Source organism: Pan troglodytes, chromosome 3, assembly GCF_028858775.2.
Source record: "Pan troglodytes isolate AG18354 chromosome 3, NHGRI_mPanTro3-v2.0_pri, whole genome shotgun sequence".
Taxonomy (NCBI): Eukaryota; Metazoa; Chordata; class Mammalia; order Primates; family Hominidae; genus Pan; species Pan troglodytes.
Genome location: NC_072401.2, coordinates 37568515 through 37594986, shown reverse-complemented (window position 1 = coordinate 37594986; position 26472 = coordinate 37568515). Strand labels below are relative to the sequence as shown.

Sequence of the window (26472 nt, the reverse complement as noted above, 5' to 3'; positions counted from 1 at the left end):
TGGTGAGAGAAATCAGGAGTGGTACTTTTATAGGTTGGAGAATGACAGGTGAAGAGCACATGGGTAGATCTCTGGCTTTATTAGGGTGTGGTTACACAAATGAATACATTGTCAAAACTCAAGTTGTACACTTAAGATGCATTTCATTGAATATAAATCTTATCTCATAAAAAGATTATAAGACTGTAAACTAAGCTTCCATTTTTTTACTTTAATATTTTAGACATCAGTTTTGCATTGCTCCCTAATTAAAAGTACAACCAACCATTTGGCAGCATGAGAGGAGACAAGCATCTGGATGTCCTGAATCAAGCCAAATGGTGACCGGCGTTATTTTCCATATGTTCCATTTTTATTTTAAAAACACTTATTTGTGATCATCGCATGATTATGTGTTCTTTAATGTAAACAAAACAGGCTATCATATTTAAGTCCTACAAAACCAGTGAGATAAGCAATAGCAATAAAAATAAATCTCATAATGACAAAGAGATTCCTCAAGAACTAGGCTTAAAAATCACTGCTGTGGGAAATCTGAAGTTCCCTCTAACTGACCTTACTTGGCTAAAGATGGACTTTGATCAATTACTGGAAATAAAGCCTGGGAACTTATTTCCATGTGTCAAATAACCTTTGGCAATATTTAAATAATTTCAGATGCCGCTGGGCTATGCAGAGTGTTTGGGAGAATCCTGGCCCACTTACTTGCCTCTTATGCTTGATTTAATACATCTGCTTCGTAGCTTGTCCACCTGCTTCCAGTCCCACCCTATCAACTCATTATATATACAGCTGCCAGAATAATTTTCTTAAAACACTGATTTCCTCATGCCAACAGCCGGCTTTTTTTCTCTAATTATCACAAAATAGCTTTTTCAAGGCTCTTAGCAATTGCAAAATACATCACGAATGCCAATTAATGATCTTTCTACATAAAAGTACTATATTTCAGTTTACATTTATAATTGTCCTATCAACATTCAAAGTAGGTACTGTGATAACTGCATGTTAACTAGATGCTGCCTGGCAAGGCACTGTCCATGGTGCTCAGAATCCATAGATGAATACAACAGAGTCCTGGTTCTTTCTTTATTAGTTAACAATGAATTTGGGAAACAAGATATAGACATTAGACACAGAGAAGGAATAACGTAAAAGATCTATGATTAAAGGTTAATAGTCAAGCAGTAATTTCCCTAGAAGTTCATTCAGAATGGCTTCCAGTAGGAGGTAGATTTTAAACCAAAACCTTAAAAGTTCACAGGTTTTGATGAGTTGTGGACAAAGAGAATAACTTTCCAGGAGAGAGAAGATAATATGGGCTTCATTTGGGGGAATGTGTAAAAACAGGATACAAGGAAGAAATCAATGGGCTAGTAGGATGACCCCAAATTTGTAGGTAGGTTTCTGGCAAATCAGGCCCTTGAGTTCAGACTTTATCCCACAGGTGGTGAGAGTAGTTTGATGTTTCTGGGTTGAGAAGAAAGCATGAAAATTGTCTTCCAAATACAAATCTATTTTCTTTGTACAGAGGATTCCTATAGGAAGCAAGACAAGCCACAGGAGCAGGTAAGAGTAATACCAGCATGAGAAAAGTGGATAATGTATGAGGAATCAGTCAGTACTGGAGGCAGAACACCATGGTTTCATAACACTGGGGTCAAATGGCTTTCAGAGTTATAATCGTATATCTCTTAAATGTTCCATTTCTGTGTTTTTTCCCCCTCAACAGACATGAAGTCCTTGGAGGCAGAGCCCACTTATTATTAATTGTTGTAATTGTATCAATTATTGTTTAATTATGTTGTAATAATATTAATTCCTGGCATATAGTAAGTACTCACATTTTATTTTGTCTTAACACATTAAGACCAAGAGGTACTTCAAAAACACCGGTCAAAGGATTTCTATTATTTCAAATTTACAGCCCATGACTTTCAGTAGATCTACATAGATTGTGACTAGATGCATCCGTGGGTGAGGTCCTCAATTCAAAGTCCACAGCTTTGTTATCAAAAATGTTACATTTGCTAAAGAGGCACATTTTAAAATGTAGGCATCCCTTTGCAGTAGGTACTAGGGTTCTTAGAAATTCTTAAAAACTGTGGGCTCTGATGGGGTTGCTATGATCAGGGCTGGCCCTGTTTTCCTCTAATTCCTCCTCAGCACTCTCTTCTCTCATCTTGCTACCTCCCTCTTTGAAGCAGTAACATCTTATTATGAGTCACAGGCCTTAATATGCATAATCATAGTAAACCACCAATAAGTAATTAAATGAATAAATGACAATGAATCTTTGCAAGATATGGAAAACTGCTATTCTGCAATGATAATTTTTAATTAGCATGAACATTAAATATTTATTATTTCTAGCCGTACAGTCATAGAAGAGGTTCCAGCACCAAAAGACCATTTGTACCTAGACTAGTTTTCTGTTTCTCCTTCTTCCCTTTATGACCACATGAGTTTTGTAATATGCTATTATCTTTGCTATATGTCCTTTTTCTAAGTAAATTCGACTCATCTTTCAAATCCCAATTTAAGCTGTAATATTTTCTCAAGTCATTAAACTCCATAGTGCACTTAATTTCTCTGAATTTTTAGCACCTATTTTAATTAAATTTGAGCTGCCTCGAGATATCTTTTGTGTTAAAGTATTTCCACCCCAATTCAACGCTTTTACTGTACTTTTACTATGAGTATTGCACAGAATAAGGTGCTGAGTGGGAGGGGTAAGGTGAAAATGAGAAAGACATAATCACTTGCTTTAAGAACTCAGTATGTCAGCAAGAAAAACAGGACAAAATAAAGGTGGTATAATTAATGATATAAATTAAGAAAAATAGAAACAAAATATAATGGGGTTTGAGAAGTCACACTAAGTTGGTAGCGACAGTAAATAATTCCTTCCTGTTAAAAGATTATTTTCCACATTTCCTATCTCTAGCTTCAATACATGACCATCTCACCACAGTGATTGGTCTAAGGGTTGGACATGTGACCTCAGCCGAGCCAATCAGAGTCCTTCTCTCAGAATTTCTTTCAAACTCTAGCTGAAGGAGACGGTCTCTTTCTTTCTGGCTAAAAGTTGTAAAACTGTAAGCTTGAAGTACCAAAGTTAGAAGAGCTGATCTGACAGAACTTGGTATGTATGCAGGGAGAAGTAAAAATAGTCCAGATCATGTTCAAGTTCCTGATCACAGCTGTTTCAAAGGCCAATTCCACCCCTGCTCTGTGTTTAAACAATTCAATTACTTGAGTTAACAGTGGCTCCAGATCTTGCTTAAATGTGTTTGTTGGGCTTCTGTCACCTGCAACCAAAATGTCTAGGCTAATTTGGGAAAATCAGAAATATTAAATGGAGAACACAGCATTTGAGATTGGCTTTGAAGGATGGATAAGAATCTGAAACGTGAAGAGGTTACAAAAGAACTCACCAACGAAGACAGAGGGGAGGGAAAGGGCAGGACGGTAGCCAGAAGGAATGAATTTAGACATCTGGTAGGGAATGAAACTAAGGAGGAAGACTGTAGTGTTCTTAAAGAATCTTGAAATTTAGCCTGCAAATATTTTTCTTTTTTGTTTAAGGTAAGCTAAATAATGTGGTAAGCTAAATAATGGCCCCCTGAAAGATGTGCACAGCCCATCTCTGGAAGCTGCGAATGTTACCTTATATGGCAAAGGGGACTGACTCTGCAGATGTGATTAAGCTAAGGATCTTGAAATGGCGAGACTATTTTGGATTATCTGGGAGGATCCAATATAATCACAAGGGTCCTTATAAGAGGGAGGCATAAGGATCAGCATAAGAGGAGGAAATATAACCACAAAAGCAGAATCAGAGAAGGAAATGTGGCAGTGGAAGCAGAGGTCACAGAGAGAGAGAGAGATGGGAGGGATGTCATGCTACTGGCACTGAAGATGGAGAAAGGGGCCATTAGCCAAGAAATGCACCTAGAGTCGAGAAGATGCAAAAGGCAAGGAGACAGGTTCTCTTCTAATACCTCCAGAGAGAATGCAGACTTGTCAATACTTTGACTTTAGACCAGTGAAACTGAATTCGGACTTCTGACCTCCAGAACTCAAGACAATAACTTTGTGCTAGCTTGTTATAGAAGCAATAGAAAACGAATACAAATGATTTTGTTCATTAATTTGCTTTTTAACTTTTCAGATGTCAATGTTAGTAACTGTATTGTAAGCTCCTGAATGTCAATCCCATGTCTCATACTTCTGTGTGTCTTTACACAGAGACTGTGCAGTTAGATCCATTAAATCTTGTCTAATATACTGCAGTAAATATTAGAACTATATCATTTTATATCTGGATCTTGAGTTCCTTTTTTTCTTAAAGAATGATTCAGTATTATCATTAATATCACAAAGTATTCCTTTATTTTCTTTCACCTCCCTCACTTTTTGGGGAGTTTTTTACAATCAAGTCACAGTACAGGCTGGAGTTCAGCTTTAGATACATTTTTAATCTGATTTTAATATTGTTTCAATTTATGTCAATTTACACACTACATGGCTGGGACATTAGTTTCCTGGCTCATTCTACCCTATAGATTCTGCAGTAAGCACCCTCTAGCATATGCTAATAGTGTAAATGTTATGGAAGAAAAGTTATGCCAGAAGCAGACTCTACATTTTACTTTTTATCTTGTACATGTCATTTTGATTAGACAATGGTATTATGTTGTGAAAATATTTAAAAAACACATATCCTTTATATAATCAGTTTTTTTACAACTAAAATGGAAAATTAAATGTTTACATAAACTATAACTGCATTAATAAAAAAGGGCTAGATTCTGTTTTGCTTCTGATTTTCTTACAGAATAAAGACTCATTTTTACATTTTACTTTTGAACTTTTGAAAATGTCTGGTTATATGTTAAGAGCATTTATTTTTCTTTGATTTTATGAAGCAGGGAATTTTATAGCGCTATTGCCTTAACAGCTTTCAAATACAGATTGAAATATCTGTTGGACATATGAGCACATCCAGATATAAATATATTCAACCTCCTTGGGCAAAAAATCTCCAGAACACCGAGTTTACTGGCTGCAAAACAAAATGACCTATTTAGGAAAAAGGTCAGCTGGTTACGAAAAAATTAAAAAGATAAGCAAAACAACTTCAGGAGGGAGGTAGAGGAACATCATTTTACTTACAGGAGAGAAATTACCAAAATCACCAAACGGAAAGTAAGCTCTTCTGAAATGTTAGGGATATATGAGTTTTATTCCAGTTATTTAACCTTCAGAAAAGCCACTCAAATTCTTCTTCCTATTATGTCAGAGAGGACTGATTAAAAAGAAAACCATTACATCTGAATTCAGCCAGGCACTAAATTAAGCTGACAGTTATCTGTTCAAATTGGGATTGGATAGACAGACTGAAGGATTCTGGGTCCAAAACTCTCCTTTGATTGAATGGGTTGGTCAGTCCAATCTGAAATGAATGGAGCAGCTACTAACTACCTTGTTGTCCCTCTCAGAAATCTCTATCTTAACAGGCATCACATACTATCCCAGTGCTCTCTTTAATTACCATCTTATTTAAGAGATGCCCAGAAAGTATTATTTAATCTCACTGTTCACAGGCATTGAATAAATGGTCTGAAATAAAGGCAATAGTCAACTGCTTCCAATGACCATCTAAAATTCTATTCCTAAAAAATCATTTCATTTCTTTTTTTAAAAAATAACTCAGGGCCAGTTCTAGTCTATCAGTAACTCTTGTATTTCAATAATTTCTGTTAAAATTTATAAGGACTGAATATTCTTCTCCTCCCCTCCCTCTTCTCTTTCTGGCACATGCTCACTTTACTAAATAATTCTACTCTAAATCATCAAAACAACAATTAGCATTAATCTATCTGCTATGTGCCAGGCACAGTGCTAAATGCCTTCAATACATTATCTCACTAGCCCTCATAAAACCTTAGAAGTCTAATACTATTATAAGCCCCATTTCAAAGATGAGGAAACCAAGGCTTAAAGAGGTTAAGGAAGAAGTCACCCTGCTACAAAGTGGCAGAGCCCTGATACTGGACCTAGCACTTTCTGATCCAGAGCCAAGACCCAAGCAATCTTTGCTCTACTGTTGACATACTGAAAGCTTGTATAACCCATGTTCCCTCAGCTGCCAAGCCAGACTGAGCAAGGGAAAGTGATGGACAGTTCTGGCCATACATTAATGTTCCTGGAATGAATAAAAAAATAGTCACTATGATTCTTGATCATCTTGGGTACCTGCTATGAAAATGAGGCTTTTGTGTCTTCCCTGTGGGCCATTACACTTTCCTGCTGCAATTACAGGTTCTAATAATATAAAATACCCTGGGATCTCAGCAGCTGTGAAAGCTGGACCATGCAGCTCCTGTTGTCCCTGGTGGGAGTGACATCACAGCGGCTGCAAAATGCCACAGGTGACATTCACCTAGGACTCTGCTGAGACTATAGCTACCATGAGACAGATACAGTAGCACTGGTGATCTCGGCTCCATGAACTTCATGATGGGCTCCCAAATGGTTGTTGCCTTCATTTCCCCTCTCAAATAATTTTTAGCAGGTTTTCTAGGAGCTTTGGTAGGAGGATGTGGCAGTGAATCCACCTGGGGCTATATCAAGAAGCACCCTGTGCCATCATGTTCTAGCATCCAGAGACCAAGCTAGACTCTACCCTCTGCAACCTCAGAGAGGATTTTCTGTCTTCCCAGGCCACATATGAACAGAAAACCTTTCCCTCTTATTATGAATCTTATTCTCAAGGGTTGGACCACTTTGCCACGTGCTCCTCTATAGATCCAGTACAATGTCTCTCATCCATTTCCATTTTAGTTCCGAGGTACCTGGGTAGTTGGGAAGATCAGCTTAGGTTCCACACTTCGCTATCCTCCCAGAACACTGAATGAATTGCTGAATTTCTGGAGTGGGTAGGGAAACCCAGATCAGATTTAACACAGCTACTAGAAAAGGTACATCCCAGTGAATGCTGTCTTACTTTTTTTCCCAAGAATACCGGCCAATCATCACGGAAATGCAAATCAAAACTACAAGGAGATATCACCTCACAACTCTTAGGATGGCTATTATCAAAAAGACAAAAGGTAGTGTTGATGAAGGTGTGGAGAAAACAGAAGCTGTATACTGTTGGTGGGAATGTAAATTGACACAGCCACCATGGAATCTTCTCTTAGAATCATTTTCTAAAATGAATTGAATCAATGAGTGAATATGCTCCTTAAATGAATAGCGAAAATCCTTATGCTTTGTGGGTAAAGTTGACTTCTATGAGTTACAATGAGATAACATGCTGGCTCCACATGATCCAGCTTCCACGAGTTCCTTGATCTTATTTCTTATCATAGCTGATGCTCCATAGGCACACACAGGTACAGCTTCCTGGATGTTTGTAGATGGCATTTATTCGGGTTGGATGGTGTCTGCCACACAGGGGCATCACATTTTTTTGAAAATCACCCTTGTCTCCATCTACTTTCCAGTACAATGACCTTGCTCTTCCTTGAACACCCCAGTCATGCTCTGCCACAGGGCCTTTGCACTTGATGTTTCTTTGGGTGGAAATGTTTGTCCTCCATATATCTGGTTGGTTCTGCCCTTTACTGTTACCATCTCTGTTCAAACAATATCTCATCAGACAGACCTTTTATGACCACCCGTTAACTGGGAGACAGAAACTGCCCATTATTCTTTCTCTTTATCTTGCTTTGTTTTTCTTCACAGTGGCTATCACCACCTTCCTCAAACTTTACAAATATTTTAATTGATTTTGTATATTTACATTATGGTCCCTCCATCAGAATGTGAGCACCATGAAAGTAGGGGCTATGTGTATGTTTATTTGATAATGTAATTATTTAAACATAGTTATTTAACATAGTTAAATTCTACATCTTCACGGCTTAGAAGAGTGTCTTGCATGTAGAAGTCCCTCAGTAAATACTTGTATGATTCTTGCAAATTTCATGGAAAATGGGTGTCTGTGAAGTAAGAAGTAATGCCTACCTTTATGGCTTACAACTTACTTGTAATAGTAATTCTTCAAAAACACTTTTTAAAATGTTTATGATAAATACGGCCTCCTAAGATGTCAACCTTGACAGACAGCTGGAAATAAACATTCTGGTTTAACATAAACAGAATATAAATGTTTCCTAACTGTATCATCATGTTACATGTCCTTCCCTCTTCTATTGCGTGGGCAACAAAGATACCGCCAGCAGATGAGCCTTGGTTTAATGCACGCCAGCTGGTTGAGCCATGCCTGATGTGTCCTTCTTAACTAGCTGAGTCCTCAGCATCTCCTAGATAAGGAGAAAATGGAGCTACTAATTATAATGGTAATTAGTCCTAGTTAATGTTTAATGAAAGCTCATTGTGCCAAGCATGTGTTAAACACTCTACAAGCTTTACCCTCAGAAGAATCCCAGGATATTTCCAATTTTAGAAATAAGGAAATTGATGACTGGATAAATTAAGTAACTTGTTTAAGGTCACTGAGTCAGAAAATGGCACACAGCAAGGTCTCAAACCCACTGCTTCCAACTCTACAGTCTGAATTTTCAACCTCTACTATTCAGAAGTCCCTGTATCATGTGTTGTATGTGGCTACATAATGGATTCTATTACACAATTCGGGATGAAGATCAGATCCATTCTATCCAAGGGTTCACATTCTGTCTGCCTTATCCCAAACTCAATGATGTTTTTTAAAAAAATCAATCTAATAGTCTCATCTGTAGGCCTAAGGAAGATGTCTTTTATGCCTATTTTACCCTACTCATACCTTCCAGTTTGAATAAGGAACAGTGGGGAAGGTATTTCTAAATCCTGGAGCTATTCCTCACAAACTTTGTTGTATTCCTTGTTCTACTATCCACATAATAAATAGTTTACATGTATGAATACACTGTAGTTTCAAAGCTGCTTTCCCCTCCATTATCATGATAAACTCTGTTACAGGAAGGACAGGTGGTATTTTTACTATTCTTCAGGCAATCGAGTAGATGCACTCACAAAGTTAGGAAGAAAGAGCTAGAGCCCACATTTTCCCTCCATAAAATAAACTGCCCAAATAACACTGTTGGGGAGTTTCAGAGAAATGGAATAATGCAATACTGCAGCTCAAAGAGGCCCCAGAGAACCTGTTTGTCAACCACCTCATTCTACAGATGAGAAAAATGAGAGTCCCAGAGAGAATGCCCATGGTCACAGAGCTACTGTATAAACCAGAAGTAGAAGCCAAGATGTTTCAGTCCATTTCATGCCCTCTTCCCCTCATGTTATCTCAAGGACAAGAACGTCACACCTCATGCACACATGACACTATTGGAAAACAAGAACGCTCTCTAGTGAAAATGCTCCAATTGCTCCCTTCTAAATGGCTGTGACACAAGCCTGATGGTACATGATTTAAATGGAACACAAAATGAAACTGCCCATAAAAATAATGTTATAGAGAGTGGCAAGGTTCCTAACTTGTCCCCAAAGTCATAATGCAGCCAGACCATAGTACAAACAGTATTCGATTTCTCATTGCTCCTGCCAGAAAGGCATGGGAATTTAAAACTTCACTGCTGTTCTCTAGTTTCACGGAAATCTCATCTCTCTTCTTCCCTCAGTGGCTCCTTCCCTGGAGGGGAGGAAGACATCCTTCTCCTCCCACTCTCTGCCTTTTCTCCTGGCACTACGGTAGAACTTGGGGAGCAACATCCATGGATTGCGGCTGGTTGGGAGCTCTGGTCTCCAGGGGTGGGAACTCTAGGGCTGCATCTCTATAACCATCCCCGTGGGGATCCTGCTGTCCTCTAGGTGAGGCCCTGTCAAGCTGGGGTAAAGTCACAGGGTAGCATCAGGCATAAAGTGGTTGGTATATTGACAGATGGTTACATCTACTGGCAGCAACAGGGACAGGGACATGAGAGGGATGAGATGTGTAACCTAAAGTGGGCCCTGCTGTCCCAGGTCCTGCAGGGATGTCCAGGACTCAGGTCACGAGGAAGACACTTCATGCCATGACCTCCTCTTCACTGTTTCTTAGGTATGTAAAAATTCAGCAAGTATTTACTGAGCACCTATTTTGTGTATTAAATGCTAATTATACTGTACCACAATATTGGCTTATAAGGCAGTTTAAGTCTTACATATTTGGAAAAGTTTTAAGCAAACAGCAATGCTTTGCTTTTATATAGGGTTCACTGTATGTTTACTTCAGCAGAATTGAATCCACATAACTGCATAAGATATAAAACATAGAGTTGCATTTCTTTTTAACAGATGAGAAAACGGAGACTCAGGGTTCTAGAACCTGCCCCAGGTTACACAGCTCACAAACACTGGGCAGTGCATAATCTAGATTCTGGTGCTAGGATTCTAACATGCTCTGGTATCAAATGAAACTCATGTCCTTGAAATCTGCACTGCCATCCCCCTTGCAGGTGCAGGTGCTAGCAGAGAGAAAATTTACACACCCATTTTGACGTCCGTGGAGTGTTAAGAGGGGACTCCCTGTGCTTACCCACCCACTGGAGCAGTCTCCACAGCATGGGTCTGCCTTGATCCTACTTGCGATATCAGCAAAAGTGAAATCCATCTTTTCCCTTGACATAGTTAAGACTAATTTTCCAAAAGAAAAATGGTAAGGGAAAACAAAACAATTATACAGTAAGCACAAGGGACAGAGAATGAGTTTCAAATATTTTTTAAAATCTCAGCAAAAGAACCAAAGCATTTGGCTGAGCCCCATATTTCCTCTTCTTCAGATAAGCACACTGGCTACATTCAGGAAACCAGGCTCCTTGCCTTCCTCCACCTGCTGACACTTAGGACTGTCTCACTGTCCTGGAGAGGCTGGACTGCCTCAGTTTCTAGCCCTTTTCAAATTCCAAACTTAATCACAAAACTCATTTCTGTTTCAAAACTCCTGGATGCCTGGGCCTTCTCCCTCATTCCATTTTACTCTGAGATCTGCAAGCTTGAATTAACAAATAAATGATTAACACTTTCTAGATTCAAGTCATCATCCACCTATGCCCAGCCCCATTCACTGACTCACTCAAAAGACCCATCTCCTGCAACCACCTCCAACTCCAAACATCTGCACCTCTAGGAGCACAAATGCTCTTTAGTCACTATAATGTGAGCTTTCAATAACCATTACAAGAACACAATAAGAATGATCAAATTACAGTGAAAGTTGGTTGGGTCATTCAACAATAGTTAACTACTTGGAATTCAATAGTCTTTTAATCATGCAAGAGATTTGTACCAAAATCCTTCCTAGAGAATAGTGGCTGCTCATTTTTATCCAGTGTGGTATTTCCCACATAGATGTGGGAACCACAGGCTCTTTGGAACTATGAGCAAAACTATGCAAATCTGAAATTAAGCAAACTATTCATTACGGTCTAAAAGATTAACAGGATCAGAAAAATGATATATGAACTTTTATGTAGGTTTAAAGCAACATTAAAGGAATTCTTTGAGTGAAAGAAATAATTTTTTACTATAAGAATTTAGCACATCTGACATTAAATGGTGAAAGTGCAAACTTTTTATTCTTTGAATGTCATTTTATTGAACTCTGTTGGCTACCTGTGGTTTCAAAAGAGTTGTCCTTTTTGGTAGGTAGCTTTTTGAAAAATCAGCTAGTTTCTGCTCTATTATTTAGAGATGTAACTTATTAACTTAATATTTTATAGTTTGGGCTGAATTCATGTTTATGTAATTAAATCATCATTTTAAAAATCTGGTGTTTTTATGTAGTCCCTTCTAGCTAAAAGCATATATGATCATATAGGTGGCATGATTTGAGAATAATGACCCATTTTGTGCTATAGTTTTTTTAAGAAGGAAGTTATTCAAGGAATTCTCATTTCCATAAAACTGTTATAACTCCATATTCTAGAGCTTTTAACAAATTCTGACCTATAATTTTTAAGTCCTTAGTATCTTTCAGGCATTGTTTTAGATGCCTAGGTGTAGCATTTCATTTCTTTCTCACCACTGCCTTGTGAGATAGGTATTATTGCTCCAATTTTTCAGTTGAGAAATGAGCCTAAGAAGACTAAGTGTCTTACCCAAGTCTGGGAAAATCTTGGGATTCAAACCTGAATCTAACTTTCAACTTCTTCATTCTTAGGACACATTATAATGTTTGTTTTCTTTTATTAATTTATGTATTGCTGCTTAACAAACCCAAATCAGTGGCTTAAAACAACAGTCATTCCTTTTAACCCTTGCACCTGCACCTTGGGCAGGTTTAGGTGGGAAGGCTGGTCTCCACACCACACGGCCACAGTCAGCTGGGGAAGCTCAACGGGGGTGAAGATCTACCTCCAAGATGGCTCATTCTCCTTGTTGGCCAGGTGGTGCTGGCTGTGGCCTCCTTTCCACAGGGTCCGTCCATGGGGCAGTGAGGTTCTAAAAATCAGTGTTTCAAAAGACAGAAAGTGGAAGTGGCCAATCTCTGAGTTCCTGGGCCCCAAATCTGGTACAGTGACACTTCTCCTATATTCTATTGGCCAAATCAGAGCCCAGATTCAAGGGGAGAAGTCATAGATCCCACCTCTTAATAAGAGAGCCCCAAATTTCTAGGGCCAGATTGCAAAACCCTAAATTTCCAGCATGTTAGTGATTTCACTAAATTGTGAAATCTCCCAATTTATGAATGCTCTTATCCTTTTTTGGGTAAAACCTCCAAATGGTAGCTTCTTAGAGGAGAGAGAGAGCTTTGGATCTTTCTTTTCCCTACATATTCTTATTGTTACTGAAATTGCTTCTGTAAATAGATTTAGACTTCTGAATTTTAAAACAAATGGGCTCGTAAAGGAATTTGTTATTTTCAAGTCTTCTTTTCAGTGTCGGTAGCAGATTATCTTTTTTTAAGCATTTGATAACTGTGGTTAACTTTCCTTATCACACAGTGACTTCAGTAGTTTCTGAATTCCATTTTAATTAGAGTCTTCTAGAATATCATCAATCGAGTGTGATCTCTTCTGAAGCTACTCTTTGCTTAGCAACAAACTCACATGCAGGTTCCACCTCATGTAAGTAGATTTTTCAGTCTATTTAACAGTTTCAACACATTCTTCTCCCTTTAGAAAGCTGTGATTTTACCAGTTCTGTCATCTGGGCAAGGGAATTTCTCACCAGTTATTTCTTGGGAAAAATTTTCTTATTTTCCTCTGACTTGTCTTCTCTGCTTTGCCCAAATAAAACAAAACAAAAGCCTTCTCTTGGTTGTTTACACTGCTCCATTCCTCTACCCCAAGTGTCCACAGTCACATATATACTGCACACATAAGGATACAGACCAGCCCTCATTCCACAGCAGACATTACTAATCACTGCTGTTTTCCACTGAGCCTGAATATGGCCCCACAGCTTTCTCTCTAATGTATTCCAAAAGCACTGCTACTGATTCAGAAATTAGACTTACCCGACTTCCAGGATATGTCCTATTCTTTTGGGAACATTTCTTTTCCAACTATGACAATTAAGTATTTCTCATCTTTCAAATATTTTTCAAAATCCCTTGTTCTAACTGAATAACCCTTCCTGGCTTCTGCATCCATCCTCTGACACACTGGGAACCACAGCTCGTGCCACCTGTAGTGGTGGCTGGTCCCACTCTCTGGGCTCAAAAGTAACCTTAACCAGGAAATGTTTAGTATTATTTCTGTCCCAACCCTCTGGGACTCAGGGTCATATCACTCAGGCTGCAGTTCTGGCCTTGGGTTCTAATCCCAAGAGCAGATTTGTACATTGTCCCAGGGCCTCAGTCCTCCCTTATGATTAGGGGCTGGGATCCTATTGTTTTTGCCAGACACTTTCTGCTACCCTATTCTCCTTCACAAGTCCCCACTTCAGAAAGGGAACTTTGTGCCCAAGATATTCAGACTCTGTACCTGCCAAAACTCCTTCCATTTTTATCTAAATAAACCCTACTCTTCTGACACTCAGATAAATTAAACACATTTCAGCCTAGGCTTTGCTCACTCACTGGGTAACCCTTCAGATTCTATCAGGCTCCTTGGTATCAGATGCTTTCCCTTTCAAAAGCTGTGCCCTCCCTTGGATCTGGACTCACTCTTCTTACATATGGCAGGAGCAGTTCCCCACTGGCCACCCCTCTACAGTAGAAGGGTGATTTTTAGGTCTGATCCTTCTCAGTCTTTCCCTTTTGGCTAAATTTGAACAGCTCATGCCACACCGGGATATCAGATACAAGCTGATTCCACTTATTCCAATCAGCCTTTGAATGTAAACATCCCTTTCACAACGGCAGTGTCTGTAGTTTTTATAGTTGTTTGTCCTGCCTCTTAGATGTGTGAGTCTGAAGAATAAAGACAGCAGCACATACTGTCATTTTTACTCCCTTTCTAACTTTCCACACCAACCAATTAGGTGTTTGCTAGTGCACAATGGGTATCTAATAAATACTGCAGTTGATGCTAAGAATAAAACCTGAAGGAGACATTCTGCGGCAAGAAACTCTTTGAATGACACCGTATGTAATAGATCAGATTAAATATTATGAAGGATACGCTTTCAATTTTGTGGTTTCATCCAAGTGAAATTCTGTAATACTCTAGGAATAAGACACCTGACATCTGTACTCTGCTCTTTGTTTTGAGTGTGCCATTTCACAGTCTTTGAAATATTTTGGATTGAAAATGAGATTTCAAGGAAGTATTTCATTAGAAGGGGGGTATTATTCTCTTTGAATTGCATCCAAGCTGCAGTTTTTCATCTTTTTTTATTAACTTTCTATCACATTACTCTTTTTTCTAATTATACATTAACCAACACACTTTAATGTGCAGAATGAATCCTGTTTGGTTTCAACAAAAATTGCAATGGAAGCTAAAGCTTTGAAGAAGTGATGCAAGAGTGTCTTTAAGTTAATATCACATTTCCTTCTACGCTGATTGCATATCTCAGTACCTACATATGCTTTTAAGCCACTGCTACAAGTTTTACATTTATTTAAATAACATGACCATTATGAGTAAAACTTAAAAAAAATTGAGTGGAACTTTAAGCTGCCTGGTTTATTATAGTTGCTTTATGTTTATAAACAGATTATTTTTAATGTCTGAATGCTGGTATTACAGATCTTCTGCAGCTGTTTTGGATAGGAATTCATCAATGCTTAGAGCTCAAAGGTGGTTGCTTTTTGACATTTTCCTACTGTATCAGTGAAATACATATTGCCAGGGATTTCTCAACAAAATGGAACTTTTAGTATTTCAACAAATGTTGATATGCCCAGCCTGATTTTTTTAAACTTTTAAGTTCAGGATACAAGTGCAGGTTTGTTACACAGGTAAACATGTGTCATGGGCGGTTGGTTGTACAGATTATTTCATTACCCAGCTATTAAGCATACTACCCATTAGTTATTTTTCCTGATCCTCTTCCTCCTCCCAGTCTCCACCCTCCAAAACGCCCCAGTGTGTGTTGTTGCCCTCTATGTGTCCACTTGTTCTTATCATTTAGCTCCCACTTATAAGTTAGAACATGCGGTATTTGGTTTTCTGTTACTGTGTTAGTTTGCTAAGGATGGATAAAAAAAAGAAGAACCTTAGGCTTACTTTATCAAAGCTAATTACTTCCTGTTACTCTGTAGAATCATCATTTGCCATTTTAAAAAGTGCTTGTGAGTTTTTACTTTTTTAATTTGCCCATTATCTATTGCTGCATATCAATCTACTTCAAAACTTAGTGGCTTTAAACAACTTATTTATAGAGAACTATGTGACTTTTTCCAAGGCCGTGCTAAGAACTTACCTTACGGATGTATTCTGATACTGAATATCTGAAACATGTGTACAGATACATGTATATCATTCCTGCTATTATCTTTAGTAGCTTGTACCTCATTGTCTTCTTTATATGAGATAATGGGCTGTGATGTAACGAGGACCTCCTGGACTCTCTTTACCTCATTTAACCTTCCCAGAATTGGAAAGCAAAGGAAGAAGAAACCAGACAATCTCTGCCCATCTGCTCACTTCTATCCCTTGGGACCTGACCTGTTCCGGGGAGCATGGCTTCATTCTCTCCTCCAGGCTCCTTGTTTCTGGAGCAGGCCACAGGATGGAGGGTCTCTGGAGGTCCACCACCTCCAGTGAGTGGCTAGAAGAATATCTAATTCTGCTATTTAGTATTAGGATGCATGAAGGCATTCTCCATTATCTTTATCAGGAAAAATGGTGATATTTTGATCTTCTATCTGCAAACTCTTTAGTCTTTTTATCAGAAACTGATTTTCAGTTAGTTTAGAACTTGAGAGGGGAAGAAGGGTGCTATTTACTGAGTTATTCTCAGTCTTCAATAACACATAGTAATGATGACAATAATTATTAACACTTGTTGAGGACTTACTATCATACTTGCAATGCCACTGGATTATGCTCTTGTTATCTCACATAATCTAATTATAACAAAGGGAGGTCAAAGAAACTGCAAAACATAAGGGGGGGGGTTGTGGTAATTTTTAAAGTCAGCTACTATTAATTCCTCCCTTCCCTGTATGCACATACCTCTTCTCACATTAATAAATGGGGTCTAATTCTCCCCACCTTGAATCTAGACTAGACTGATAACTTGCACTGATGACAGAATGCAGCAAAATAAACATTCTGGGACTTCCAAGCCCAGGCCTTAAGAGGATGGGCAGCTTCCATTTCCTTTCTCTGAGGAAGCCAATCCCCTATAAGGAATCTTGGGCTGGACTCCTGAAAGATGAGCGAAAAGCTGGAGACGGAGAGAATACCCTCATGGAGGAGAACTGGGTGCCAGACATGTAAATGAAGCCTGCTGGGACCTTCCAGCCCAGCCAAGTCTAGGCTTAGCTGAAAGCAGCTGAATGAGTAACTCAATTCAATACCCCATGGAACAGAAGAGCCACCCAGCCAAGCCTTGCCCAAAATACCAACCACAGAACTGTGAGAAAGAAATCATTGTTGTTTTAAGCCACTCAGGTTTGGGATGAGTAGATACATAGCAATAGATAACTGAAAGAGAAATAAAATAGAAACCTTCACACACCTTTTCAAATAGCAAATGGTATCATTGCTCTGATATACACTGCTTACAGAAGAATTTTAAAAGATCTATAAGCTGATTTTTTTAAACTGCAAAGTCATGTATATAGTTTACCTTTATAGTCCAAGTCATCCTTTCTTCCAAATGTCATTTTAAATGAGCCACCTTCAAGGGCAAACAATAACATCACCTCAAGACATCAGTTCCACTTCTATTCAAAATGATAAAAGCTTTCTGCTGAATGATAAAGACTATTTCTTTCTATTCCCTGTGGAGATCTCATCATCACTCTGCCTCATATTTGATTATCATGCAGAATAGTTTCCATACCCTGGCTCCATTCATTATCAGGAAAGCCAAACTAACCCCTCATTCTGACCCCCTCCACACCTCGAGTTGGTTTACATAACCCTCCTTGGTGCTCCTTTAATGCTCCGTTCATATCATTAGCACAGTGCTCGTCACATATGTATTATTTATGTAAATACCCTAAGAGCAGAGACCTAGTCTGTTTTGTTCACTTTTCTGTATGCTAAGCACCAGAACAGCACTCCATATAGAGTAGTTGCTTCGTGAATATTTACTACTTGAGTGAGTGAATGCATCTGCTTCCCCCTGGCTAGATACTATCTCTTGGTGTTGATTATTCATTATCTCTTCCCTCCATTATCTATCTCCTTAGTACTGTAGGGGCTGAAAGCCTGAAGTTCCTAGACTTGCTTGTTGCTAGGGTCCAAATGCAATTCTGGTTCTACCAAAGGGATGCACCTGCATAAGATATGGAGAACAAAGTTCCTTCACTAGCAGTCATAGTGGCTAACATGCAGGTTTCAACAAATGTGTTTCTGCAGAGGCTGAGCAGCTACCCAGTACTCAGGGGCAGCTGTGATACTGGCAATGGCTTCTACAGTTTTCTGCCCTCTGGGTGGCAGCTTTGACAATATGAACTAAACACCCAGTGGTACCCCTGACTTTTGCTCCTCCAACCCCTATAATGATTTTTGGAAGCACCTAATTCCATGAAAGATCTGGGGTAGTTTGTATTTTACTACAGTCATGTGCCACATAATGACATACCAGTTAAGAATAAACCACATATATAACAGTGGTCCCATAAGATTATAATACTGTATTTTTACAGTACCTTTATTATGTTTATTTATTGAGATGGAGTCTCTGTCACCTAGGCTGGAGTGCAGTGGTGTGATCTCAGCTCACTGCTGCCTCTGCCTCCCAGGCTCAAGCATTTCTCCTGCCTCAGCCTCCCAAGTAGCTGGGATTACAGATGCCCACCACCATGCTCAGCTAATTTTTGTATTTTTAGTAGATACGGGGTTTCACCATGCTGGCCAGGCTGGTCTCGAATTCCTGACCTCAAGTGATCCGCCCACCCACCTTGGTATCCCAAAGTTCTGGGATTATAGGCGTGAGCCACTGCATCCAGCCAACAGTACCTTTACTATGTTTAGGTATGTCTAGATACACAAATACTTACCCTTCTGTTACAATTGCCTATTCAGTATTCAGTACAATAACATGCTATACAGGTTTGTAGACTAGGAGCAGTAGGCTTTATCATATGACCTACGTGTATAGTAAACGGTATCATCTAGGTTGGTGTGAGTACACTACGATGTTCATACAATGACAAAATTGACTACGGACACATTTCCCAGAACATATCCCTGTCATTAAGCAATGCATGACTGTAGTGAGTTCTAATTTATATGCCTCTATAGACTGCATTCCTTGAGGGCAGGATATATTTATATTTGCTTAAACATGCCTGCACAGTGTCTGGATCATGGTAGAATGTAATAAAGATAATAATGACAAAAATAGCAAACATGTATTTAATATTTACTACATGCCCAGAACTGTCCTAAGTGCCTACATCTATTAGCTTATGTAATCTACTCAATAACTCTGTGAGACAGGTGATATCATTGACTTCTTTTACAAATTGGGAAACTGAAAACAAGTTAAGCAACTTGCTCCCAAGAAATCACAGCATTAAATAGTGGATTGAGGATTTAAATGCAGGAAACCTGGCTCCCAAGTCTAGCTAAAAATATCTGTATCTAATAATTTCTCCACTTGAATAACGTCTGCTTCAGGACTTAGAAGATACAACCACTAAAATTTTAGAACTCATTTACTCTAAATGTCCTATGTGCATTTATCATAATATAGCAACTCAGTATATTCCCCTTGACAACTTAGGTTTTAAAGATGTTCTTGTATCAAAATGGCTGTGTGTGTGTGTGTGTGTGTATACACACACATATATGCTTTTTGCTGTATTTTTTCCACTACTCATAAAGACAATAAAAAGGGAGCCACAGAAATAATCAGGATAGTAGGAAAAGTAAGAAGAATAATGGTGAAGAATACTGATAGGTTTCATGTGAATTTCTTAATGCAGATATGTCTGCCTTTTGTGTGGGGAAGCAAGCTCAAACAATTGAGCACTAGTTGTAGCAAATGAACCCATGTACACCTATAAAGGGAAAGCATGTCTCTTGCTGTTACTTCCACTGTAACGGAGAACAAACTTTGCTATGGAGACCCCAAAGGCACGAAGAGTCTGGGAAGATGCAAAGCCATGCAGACAAAAGAAAACCAAGTAGTAATGGTATGAACACCTGATCAACACTGTGGACAAGAGTTCATGACTCTCAATAATGACCAGCACAGAAATCTGAGTGGACAGAAAAATGCATTAAATGTTAAAATATATTTTTCTCCACTTCAGATATCTTTTTGCATGCAGGGGGCAATGCACTAGTGTAGGATGCTGTCAGTTACTCCTTAGGGGAGAAGTATCTTAATCTTATGGCTGCAGTTGGAAGGAAAATCTGACCACAATAGCCCAGCCTCTGCTTTCTTTCTCGTAAAATTGCCATTCTCCTCCACTCCTCCATGTGTTAAGGTTTAAAGGGATCTGCTCTGTCCACGAGCCAGGGAGAGTGGTCTGTGCTCTGCCCACTGCTGACAATGACTGGGAGTAAAGCCTGTCTAATTCTTGGGTTCAATATTGGGAAACTCCCTTGCCCAGAGTTAAAACCATATTCTCCAACAAAAGTCTGTATCTTTTACCTGCAATTCCAAAAATCTCCAAAGCCTTGAAAATAAAAGGTTTTCCCCGATCCATCTGGTAGCAAAACTTGAAGTAACCTGAGTCCTTGATGGCCAAACCTGACCTTGACTGACATGAAGCTACTTAAAATCTGTGTCACTCCACTTGGAGCTTTGCTATCTGATACAATAGCCACATGTGTCTATTTAAATTCAAATCCATTAAAATTGTATAAAATTAAAAATTCATATTCTTAGTCATACTAGCCACATTTCAAATGCTCAATAGCCCTATGTGGCTAGTGTTACCATATCAGATAGACATTTCCAGCATCACAGAAAGTTCTGTATAACACTGACTTAGAGTGAACTCATGTTTCCTTACACACCTATTCATATCCGACATGGGTTGTTACCCCAGAACTCACATATTAGAGAGTATATAAGTATTTTTCCTCAAAATCTGAAAAAAGAGATTCCAAAATCACATCTGGCCCAGATGATCACAGATAATGGATTGTGGACCTGCACTGTTTTCATCAGTAATAAAAGTGATATTTTGGTCTTCCTTCTGTGTTAAGACTGTACCTTCCTATAAATTGATAAAGAATCAAGGCAGAGAAGAGGAGGGCCTTTACACTCTAATAACAGGGAGAGAATCTTGCAGGTTCCTTTCATCTCCATATGCATGGGCTATTTAGGCTAATCACAGTAAAGGATTTTATGTGGGTTTTAAAATCATCTTTCCAAGGAGCTAAAAGTGCTGTTCTGGCAGAAGTACAGTAGCTAAATGACTAGAAAACTTCCAAGGATTGATGAAGATGTCACAGATGGAATTTCTATGTTGGGTGGGAGGTGGAACTAGATGAAGTCCAAGGCCCATCCACTTAAGAAAATCTGGGATAATGCTATCACCTCCCCCACATGGGTCCTTCTCCAGCATCTTCCATGAGGTGGGGACTAGTCAGAGGCAGATACACTTCTGGACAAGAATGTGTCAATTAGAGTCCAGCACATTTTGAAATTTCCTTGAATGCCTCGGACTACCTCTTGGTGGGAGCAAAGTGGGTCAGCATAGCCATGTTCCCTGCCAGCTGTTCATACTCTTTAAGTCTGACAGCCAGAAGATGCTGGACAGCGCTTATTCCCCCTATCTGGATTGTCTTGCCCACGTGGTGTGAGATATTTCACAGAGATCTGTCAAGAGCCTAGGCTGGACAAGAGAATATCAAGTGTTGTCAGGGTCCTATGGGCTCTACTCTTTCACTCTGCTATATGAATTCTGGCAAGTGGTATAATTTGATACAGCCTCAGTAATCTCATCCGTAGAATAGATGGAACACCCCTGGTCCACTACCCTCAGAGGGTTGTTTGAGGATAGAAATCAAAATGAAAATATTGAATGAACTAATATATGGGAAAGCAATTTTTTCATTCTAAAGAAATTCTACGGTTAGGTGCGGTGGCTCACACCTGTAATCCCAGCACTTTGGGAGGCTGAGGCAGGTGGATCACCTGAGGTCAGGAGTTTGAGACCAGCCTGGCTAACATGATGAAACCTCGTTGCTACTAAAAGTACAAAAATTAGCTGGGCGTAGTGGTGGGCACCTGTAATCCCAGCTACTCTGGAGGCTGAGGCAGGAGAATAGCTTGGAGCCGGGAGGCGGAGGTTGCAGTGAGCCGAGATTGCGCCACTGCACTCCAGCCTGGGTGACAAGAGCGAGACTCTGTCTCAAAAAAAAAAAAAAATTCTATTCATTCTATTATCTATTTCATTCTATTATCTTCGTTACCGATGGGGAAATTCCATGCAAGCCTTGTAAAGCACTACCTATTAAAACAATACTCCAAGCAAAATCCTTGCTGGGTTCTGAGTATTGCTGTGAGTTCAACACAAAGCAGCTTTTATTTAGAACATAAATTGGATTTCCGCTTGTAAAGGAAAGCATGAGATAATGTTCTTTGTCTTAATTTGACAGTAGAGAGGCTCTTCAGTATTGGCCAAGAATCTAATATTGGATCATACCAAAACACAGGCATTTGCTTTCTAAATTGCATCCATAAAGATCCCACGGTCAAGTGCTGCCTCTGACAGAGCATTTACTAAGATTTTAAGGCTTCACGTTCAGATCATTAAAAATGCCCATCTGTCTTTTTTATTTAATATGCCATCCGCTCTCCAATTTGGATAAAATCTGAGATCCTGCCCCTATTGAAACTTCCCAGGTAAGCTTCACATTTCTGTTTTGTTTGTTAAGATCCTTGTGGAAGCTGTCCAGCTCAAACCGTAGCCAAGGGGCATGACTGGCTCCTCCCTCCTGTTTGCTTTCCTAGGGTTAATCTGTGCTAAAGCTTTTATTTGAAGAAACTAGGAAATTTGAAGAATCATATGGACAGGCTTAAAAAAATGACATTAACCTTGAGTACTAACTCAATATTAAGCTGATAGTATAAATTCAGTAACGTTTTTATCTTAGAAATTGCAAATCTAGACAGCAAGAAAAAAATTACACATATTAGCAGAATTCTTCTTGTATTTTAGAAGCCGCAAGTTTAAAGAAAAAGAGTGATTTAGCTAGCTTCACATCAGCAGATTGAAACACATTTCACATGACTTTTTTAAAAGCTCAGAACTAAAAATGTCTAACATTTAAACATTTTCTAACATAATTCTCTCACTTAAAAATGTTCTAGCAATATTTTAAAGAAGTAACCCTCAACCCTTAAGTCGCGGATTGCCTTAAATAGGCTGAATATCTCCATTTTTTTTTCCTTTAAATCCAGATATAGGTACAAATCCTAGACGACGTCTTTGAGATAGAATGATTTTTTGAGTGTACCATATCATCCTAAAAGCCTCCTTAAGTTCTTTGAAAGTGAACTGTAAACTGATAAGAGGACAGTCGTGCCGTCCCCCAAGAGTATATCGTCTAATACTAATTAGTGCATGTTATCTTTTTGATTCTCTCCCCAACTCCTTCTCATAATGTAAGCTTTACCTCAGACTTCTGCTAGTGCTATTTTTTCCGAAACGGTAATTTTCTAGAAAGTTACTTTTGTTGGTCTTCTCCGAAAGCTTTTTCAAGAAACCAGAACCTTGGGTTTTCAAATGAGAATTATATCCAATGATCGTTTGAATGTGGACTTTTCTCCTCGACTCTTTTCGACCCAAGGCTTGTTAGAGTGCAGAAAACGTTAATTCTCAAATCTTTCACCTCTGTCCGTCTCCTACAGACTCATAGCCAAACATTTTTTTTTCCTAGAAAAGAGCAATTCCTGCAGTTTTATCCTGCCCCAGTCAAATACATCTTACCTTCCCCAACCCCCCAATTACTGGGAATGAAATCTAACGTTGAGGACTAAGGACTGGAAGGTAGTGATGAGCCAGGATTTGACCGCCCAGCGTTCAACCTCTGTGGTTGTGAATGCAACAAGAAATCAACAAGTTTTCATGGAGTGCCTACCAGGTGCCTTAAGCAGGAACATAACTGAGTAGGCCAAGTTTTAGATACAGGAGACCAAGCCCTGTGACCCAACTGAGATGAGCCCATCCTGCGCGCCCCACCGCGAAGCCTGTTCCGGGACCCACAGAGGGTGTCCCCCTCGACCTCCGATTCACAGAAGTCTGCTTGGCCTCTGCAAAGGGCACCATCGCACCTGCAGGAGGAGAGTCTCAAGGAACTCACCTCGCCTCAGCTGGAAAAAGTGGCCAAGGAGGTAGCCCCGCACTCAGGAACCCGCCTCGGGGAGGAGAGCTACTGTTGTGTTTGCGGTCATCTCGGAGAAGAAACCGCTTAAAAAAAAAAAAAAAAAAAAAAAGGGCGGGGGAAAGGAGGTGGTGGCGGCGGCGGCGGCAGAATGGAGCTTCCAGAAGGGCCGGCTAATGCCTTGGATGTTTCTTGGATTGACCCAGGGGAATAACCCGGGGTGGAGAATGGGTGTCCTAATAGAAGTGTGCAGGCAAAACCGACCAGCGAGGGGAGAAAAAAAGTGATTCAAATTAAATTCCCACGCGCTCAGGGCGGCCACGGCTTTAGCTGGAGGAAGGGAGCGCAGGGCGCACCGGGCTGTGGGGCGGACACACACTCTCCGGCTCCCGCAGCGCTGACGGACAGAAGGACGGACGGGCAAACCCGAGCGAGGGACGTACCTTCAGGGTTGGCGCTGATGAAGACCCGGACGCTGCGGCCGGCGGGCACGAGGTGAGAGGGCAGGGCCGTGAGGTTCCCAGAGAAAGCCGCCCGCCGGAGCGCAGAGTCTCGGGGACAGGGCAGCTTGGTGCCCGCGCCGGCCGGCCACATCGCCCTCTGGGAGGAACAGCCACTGCCGCCGCCGCCACCTCCTGCTCCTCGGGTTCCTGCCCGCGGCTCCACGGAACGGCTCAGCAGGCGGTCGATCTCAGCAGGCGGCGCGGCTCAGAGCCGCTCCGAGCCCGAAGCGCCTTTGGCGAGCTCCGTGGCGCACAGCACCCGCCGGCGAGGAGAAGCCATACGGACCCTCGGGCTCCTGTCGCGGCGGTCTCCTGCCCTTCTGGGCCTCCGCCTTCGCCCGCTGCTAGGGCTCCGAGCAGCAGCCAGCTGGAGCGGGAGGTCAGCGTGGCGGCGGCTACGCGCGCAGCGCCCGTTTGCGCCGGGAAGCGCCGGCGGCCATCTCCCCGCCCGCGCCCGCCGTAGGAGGAGGGGGCCGCCAGGCGGCAGGGACCGTACGAGTGAGGAGAGCAGATGAAACTTTATGTACGAGAAGGCGTCCCGACTTTATCCGAGCCCGCCTCTCTCGGGCGCAGAAATAACTTGCGGCTTAGAGGATGGCCGGGGCTTGGGCGCGGGGACCTCGGGGGTGCGCAGGAGCCTCCCGGACTCCTCTGTGGACGGCCGAGGGCTCCTGTCTGCCTCCGTGGTGGAGGACAAGAAATCAATTAGCCTGAGATTTCTACTACGTCCCCTCCAACTCTCCTAAAGGTCACACAAGCCCTGAGAATTTTCGGGAATCCACACGTTCGGGCGTCAGTGCGTCTCTGCCCAAGTGCAGGGAATCCAGCCTCAAAGTTCGACGCACACAACCCCAAGCCAGACCCGGAGAGTTTAAAGCATCAAGTCTCCAGATTGTCTCTGGCGTCCTGGAGGGACGATCGCTTCATCCCTATCTCTCCTGGCGCAGGTGGCAGCGTCCTGCCGCTCCGCTTGCTCCCCACGCGCGCTTGAGCGGGGTTTTTATAGCCAAGCTGCGCCGTTCACGTGCTCCTCGCCGCGTGGTCCCGGAACCTTTCTGGGAGCGGATCTCCGCGGGTAGTTCCTCCGAGGCCTCCAAGGTTCCTAGGGGCCTTTCTGCTCCCATCAAGGCGCACTCACCGGCTGTTCTGCTCGCCTGGCAGCTCCCGGGCCCGTCGGCCGCCAGGTTGCTAGAGCCCCGCGCGGCCGGGTGCGCACCTGGGCCGGGCGGGAGGGTGTGGGTTCTCTGGAGCGCCCCCCAGCGCAACGTTACGCAAAGTGCAGGTGGCCGTGGATTGGGACCGGGGTGCGAGAAATCGGAGCTGGCTGTGGGCAGCAGCTTCTTGTGTGCGCTTCAGCCGCTCTTCAAAGTCAGTGCAACGCGTAGGTCAGCTCCACCTGAAGCTGATCCAGGGCGGCCACAGAGGACGCGGGGCCGTCCTCGGGTTCCGGGCTCAAGGTGGACGGCGCAGGGGTCCAGTCCACGTCCTAGGTGACATGAGACGCAGAGGGACCCAGATGTAAAATCGCCCTCTCCCTTCCACTCCACTGCACCCATGGAAATACTGCATAAGCCAGGACAGGAACGAAGACCTCACAAAATAAAGTGTAATTGTGTTGGGGGCCAACGGCGCAGGGAGAAGGGAGTGTTTGTAGCCTTAATTGCAGTTTAGTCAATAAATCACTTATTCTGGGCTTCTGGGCAGGAACACCTGTCTTTTAGGGAAGAAGAACAGTTTTTCCAAATCTCTGAGATTGGGGAAGGGGTGGGCGGGCACAGGGTGAGGCAGTTCAGACGCAAGTGTTCTCTTCTTGCCTGGATGGTCCTAACCTAAGCAGCCCGGCCTCCTCTGGGCCTGCACTTCCTCTGGGGCCTGCTGGTGGCAGTGAAGTCCTATGCACTGCTGTTCATTTTTTTTACCCCACCCCAGCCCCAACACACACGTTCTGGGGTAACCTCTTTGGAAGAATTGGGTCTCTAGGTTTGTAAGGCTGCCTCTCCACTCCTGAGAACCAGGGGGCAGACAGCAGCAGTTCTTACTTTGTGATAATTTGATGCAACCCGTAAAGAAGGCTTGAACATACCCAGTTATTTAATTGA

At 41.4% G+C, this 26472-nt stretch overlaps 1 protein-coding gene and 1 long non-coding RNA gene across 3 annotated transcripts in view; one reads left to right on the top strand and one right to left on the bottom strand.

Moving 5' to 3' along the window:
- The window catches only part of NWD2 (NACHT and WD repeat domain containing 2), a 204289-nt gene extending 178740 nt beyond the window's left edge, over nucleotides 1-25549 (bottom strand). Inside the window, exon 1 of one of the 2 annotated variants that reach the window (XM_001137884.6) lies at nucleotides 24314-25549. In XM_001137884.6, the coding sequence (XP_001137884.1) occupies nucleotides 24314-24464 (151 nt within the window). In that variant the 5' untranslated portion in view covers nucleotides 24465-25549. Of the gene's footprint in view, nucleotides 1-23849; nucleotides 23959-24313 lie in introns of those variants that run through there. The other variant, XM_009447496.5, reaches the window with a different exon arrangement.
- Nucleotides 21917-26472, top strand: part of LOC134809782 (uncharacterized) — a 35004-nt gene continuing 30448 nt past the window's right edge. Inside the window, exon 1 of the long non-coding RNA XR_010156282.1 lies at nucleotides 21917-22389. This is a non-coding gene — a long non-coding RNA (uncharacterized LOC134809782). The remainder of the gene's footprint in view (nucleotides 22390-26472) is intronic.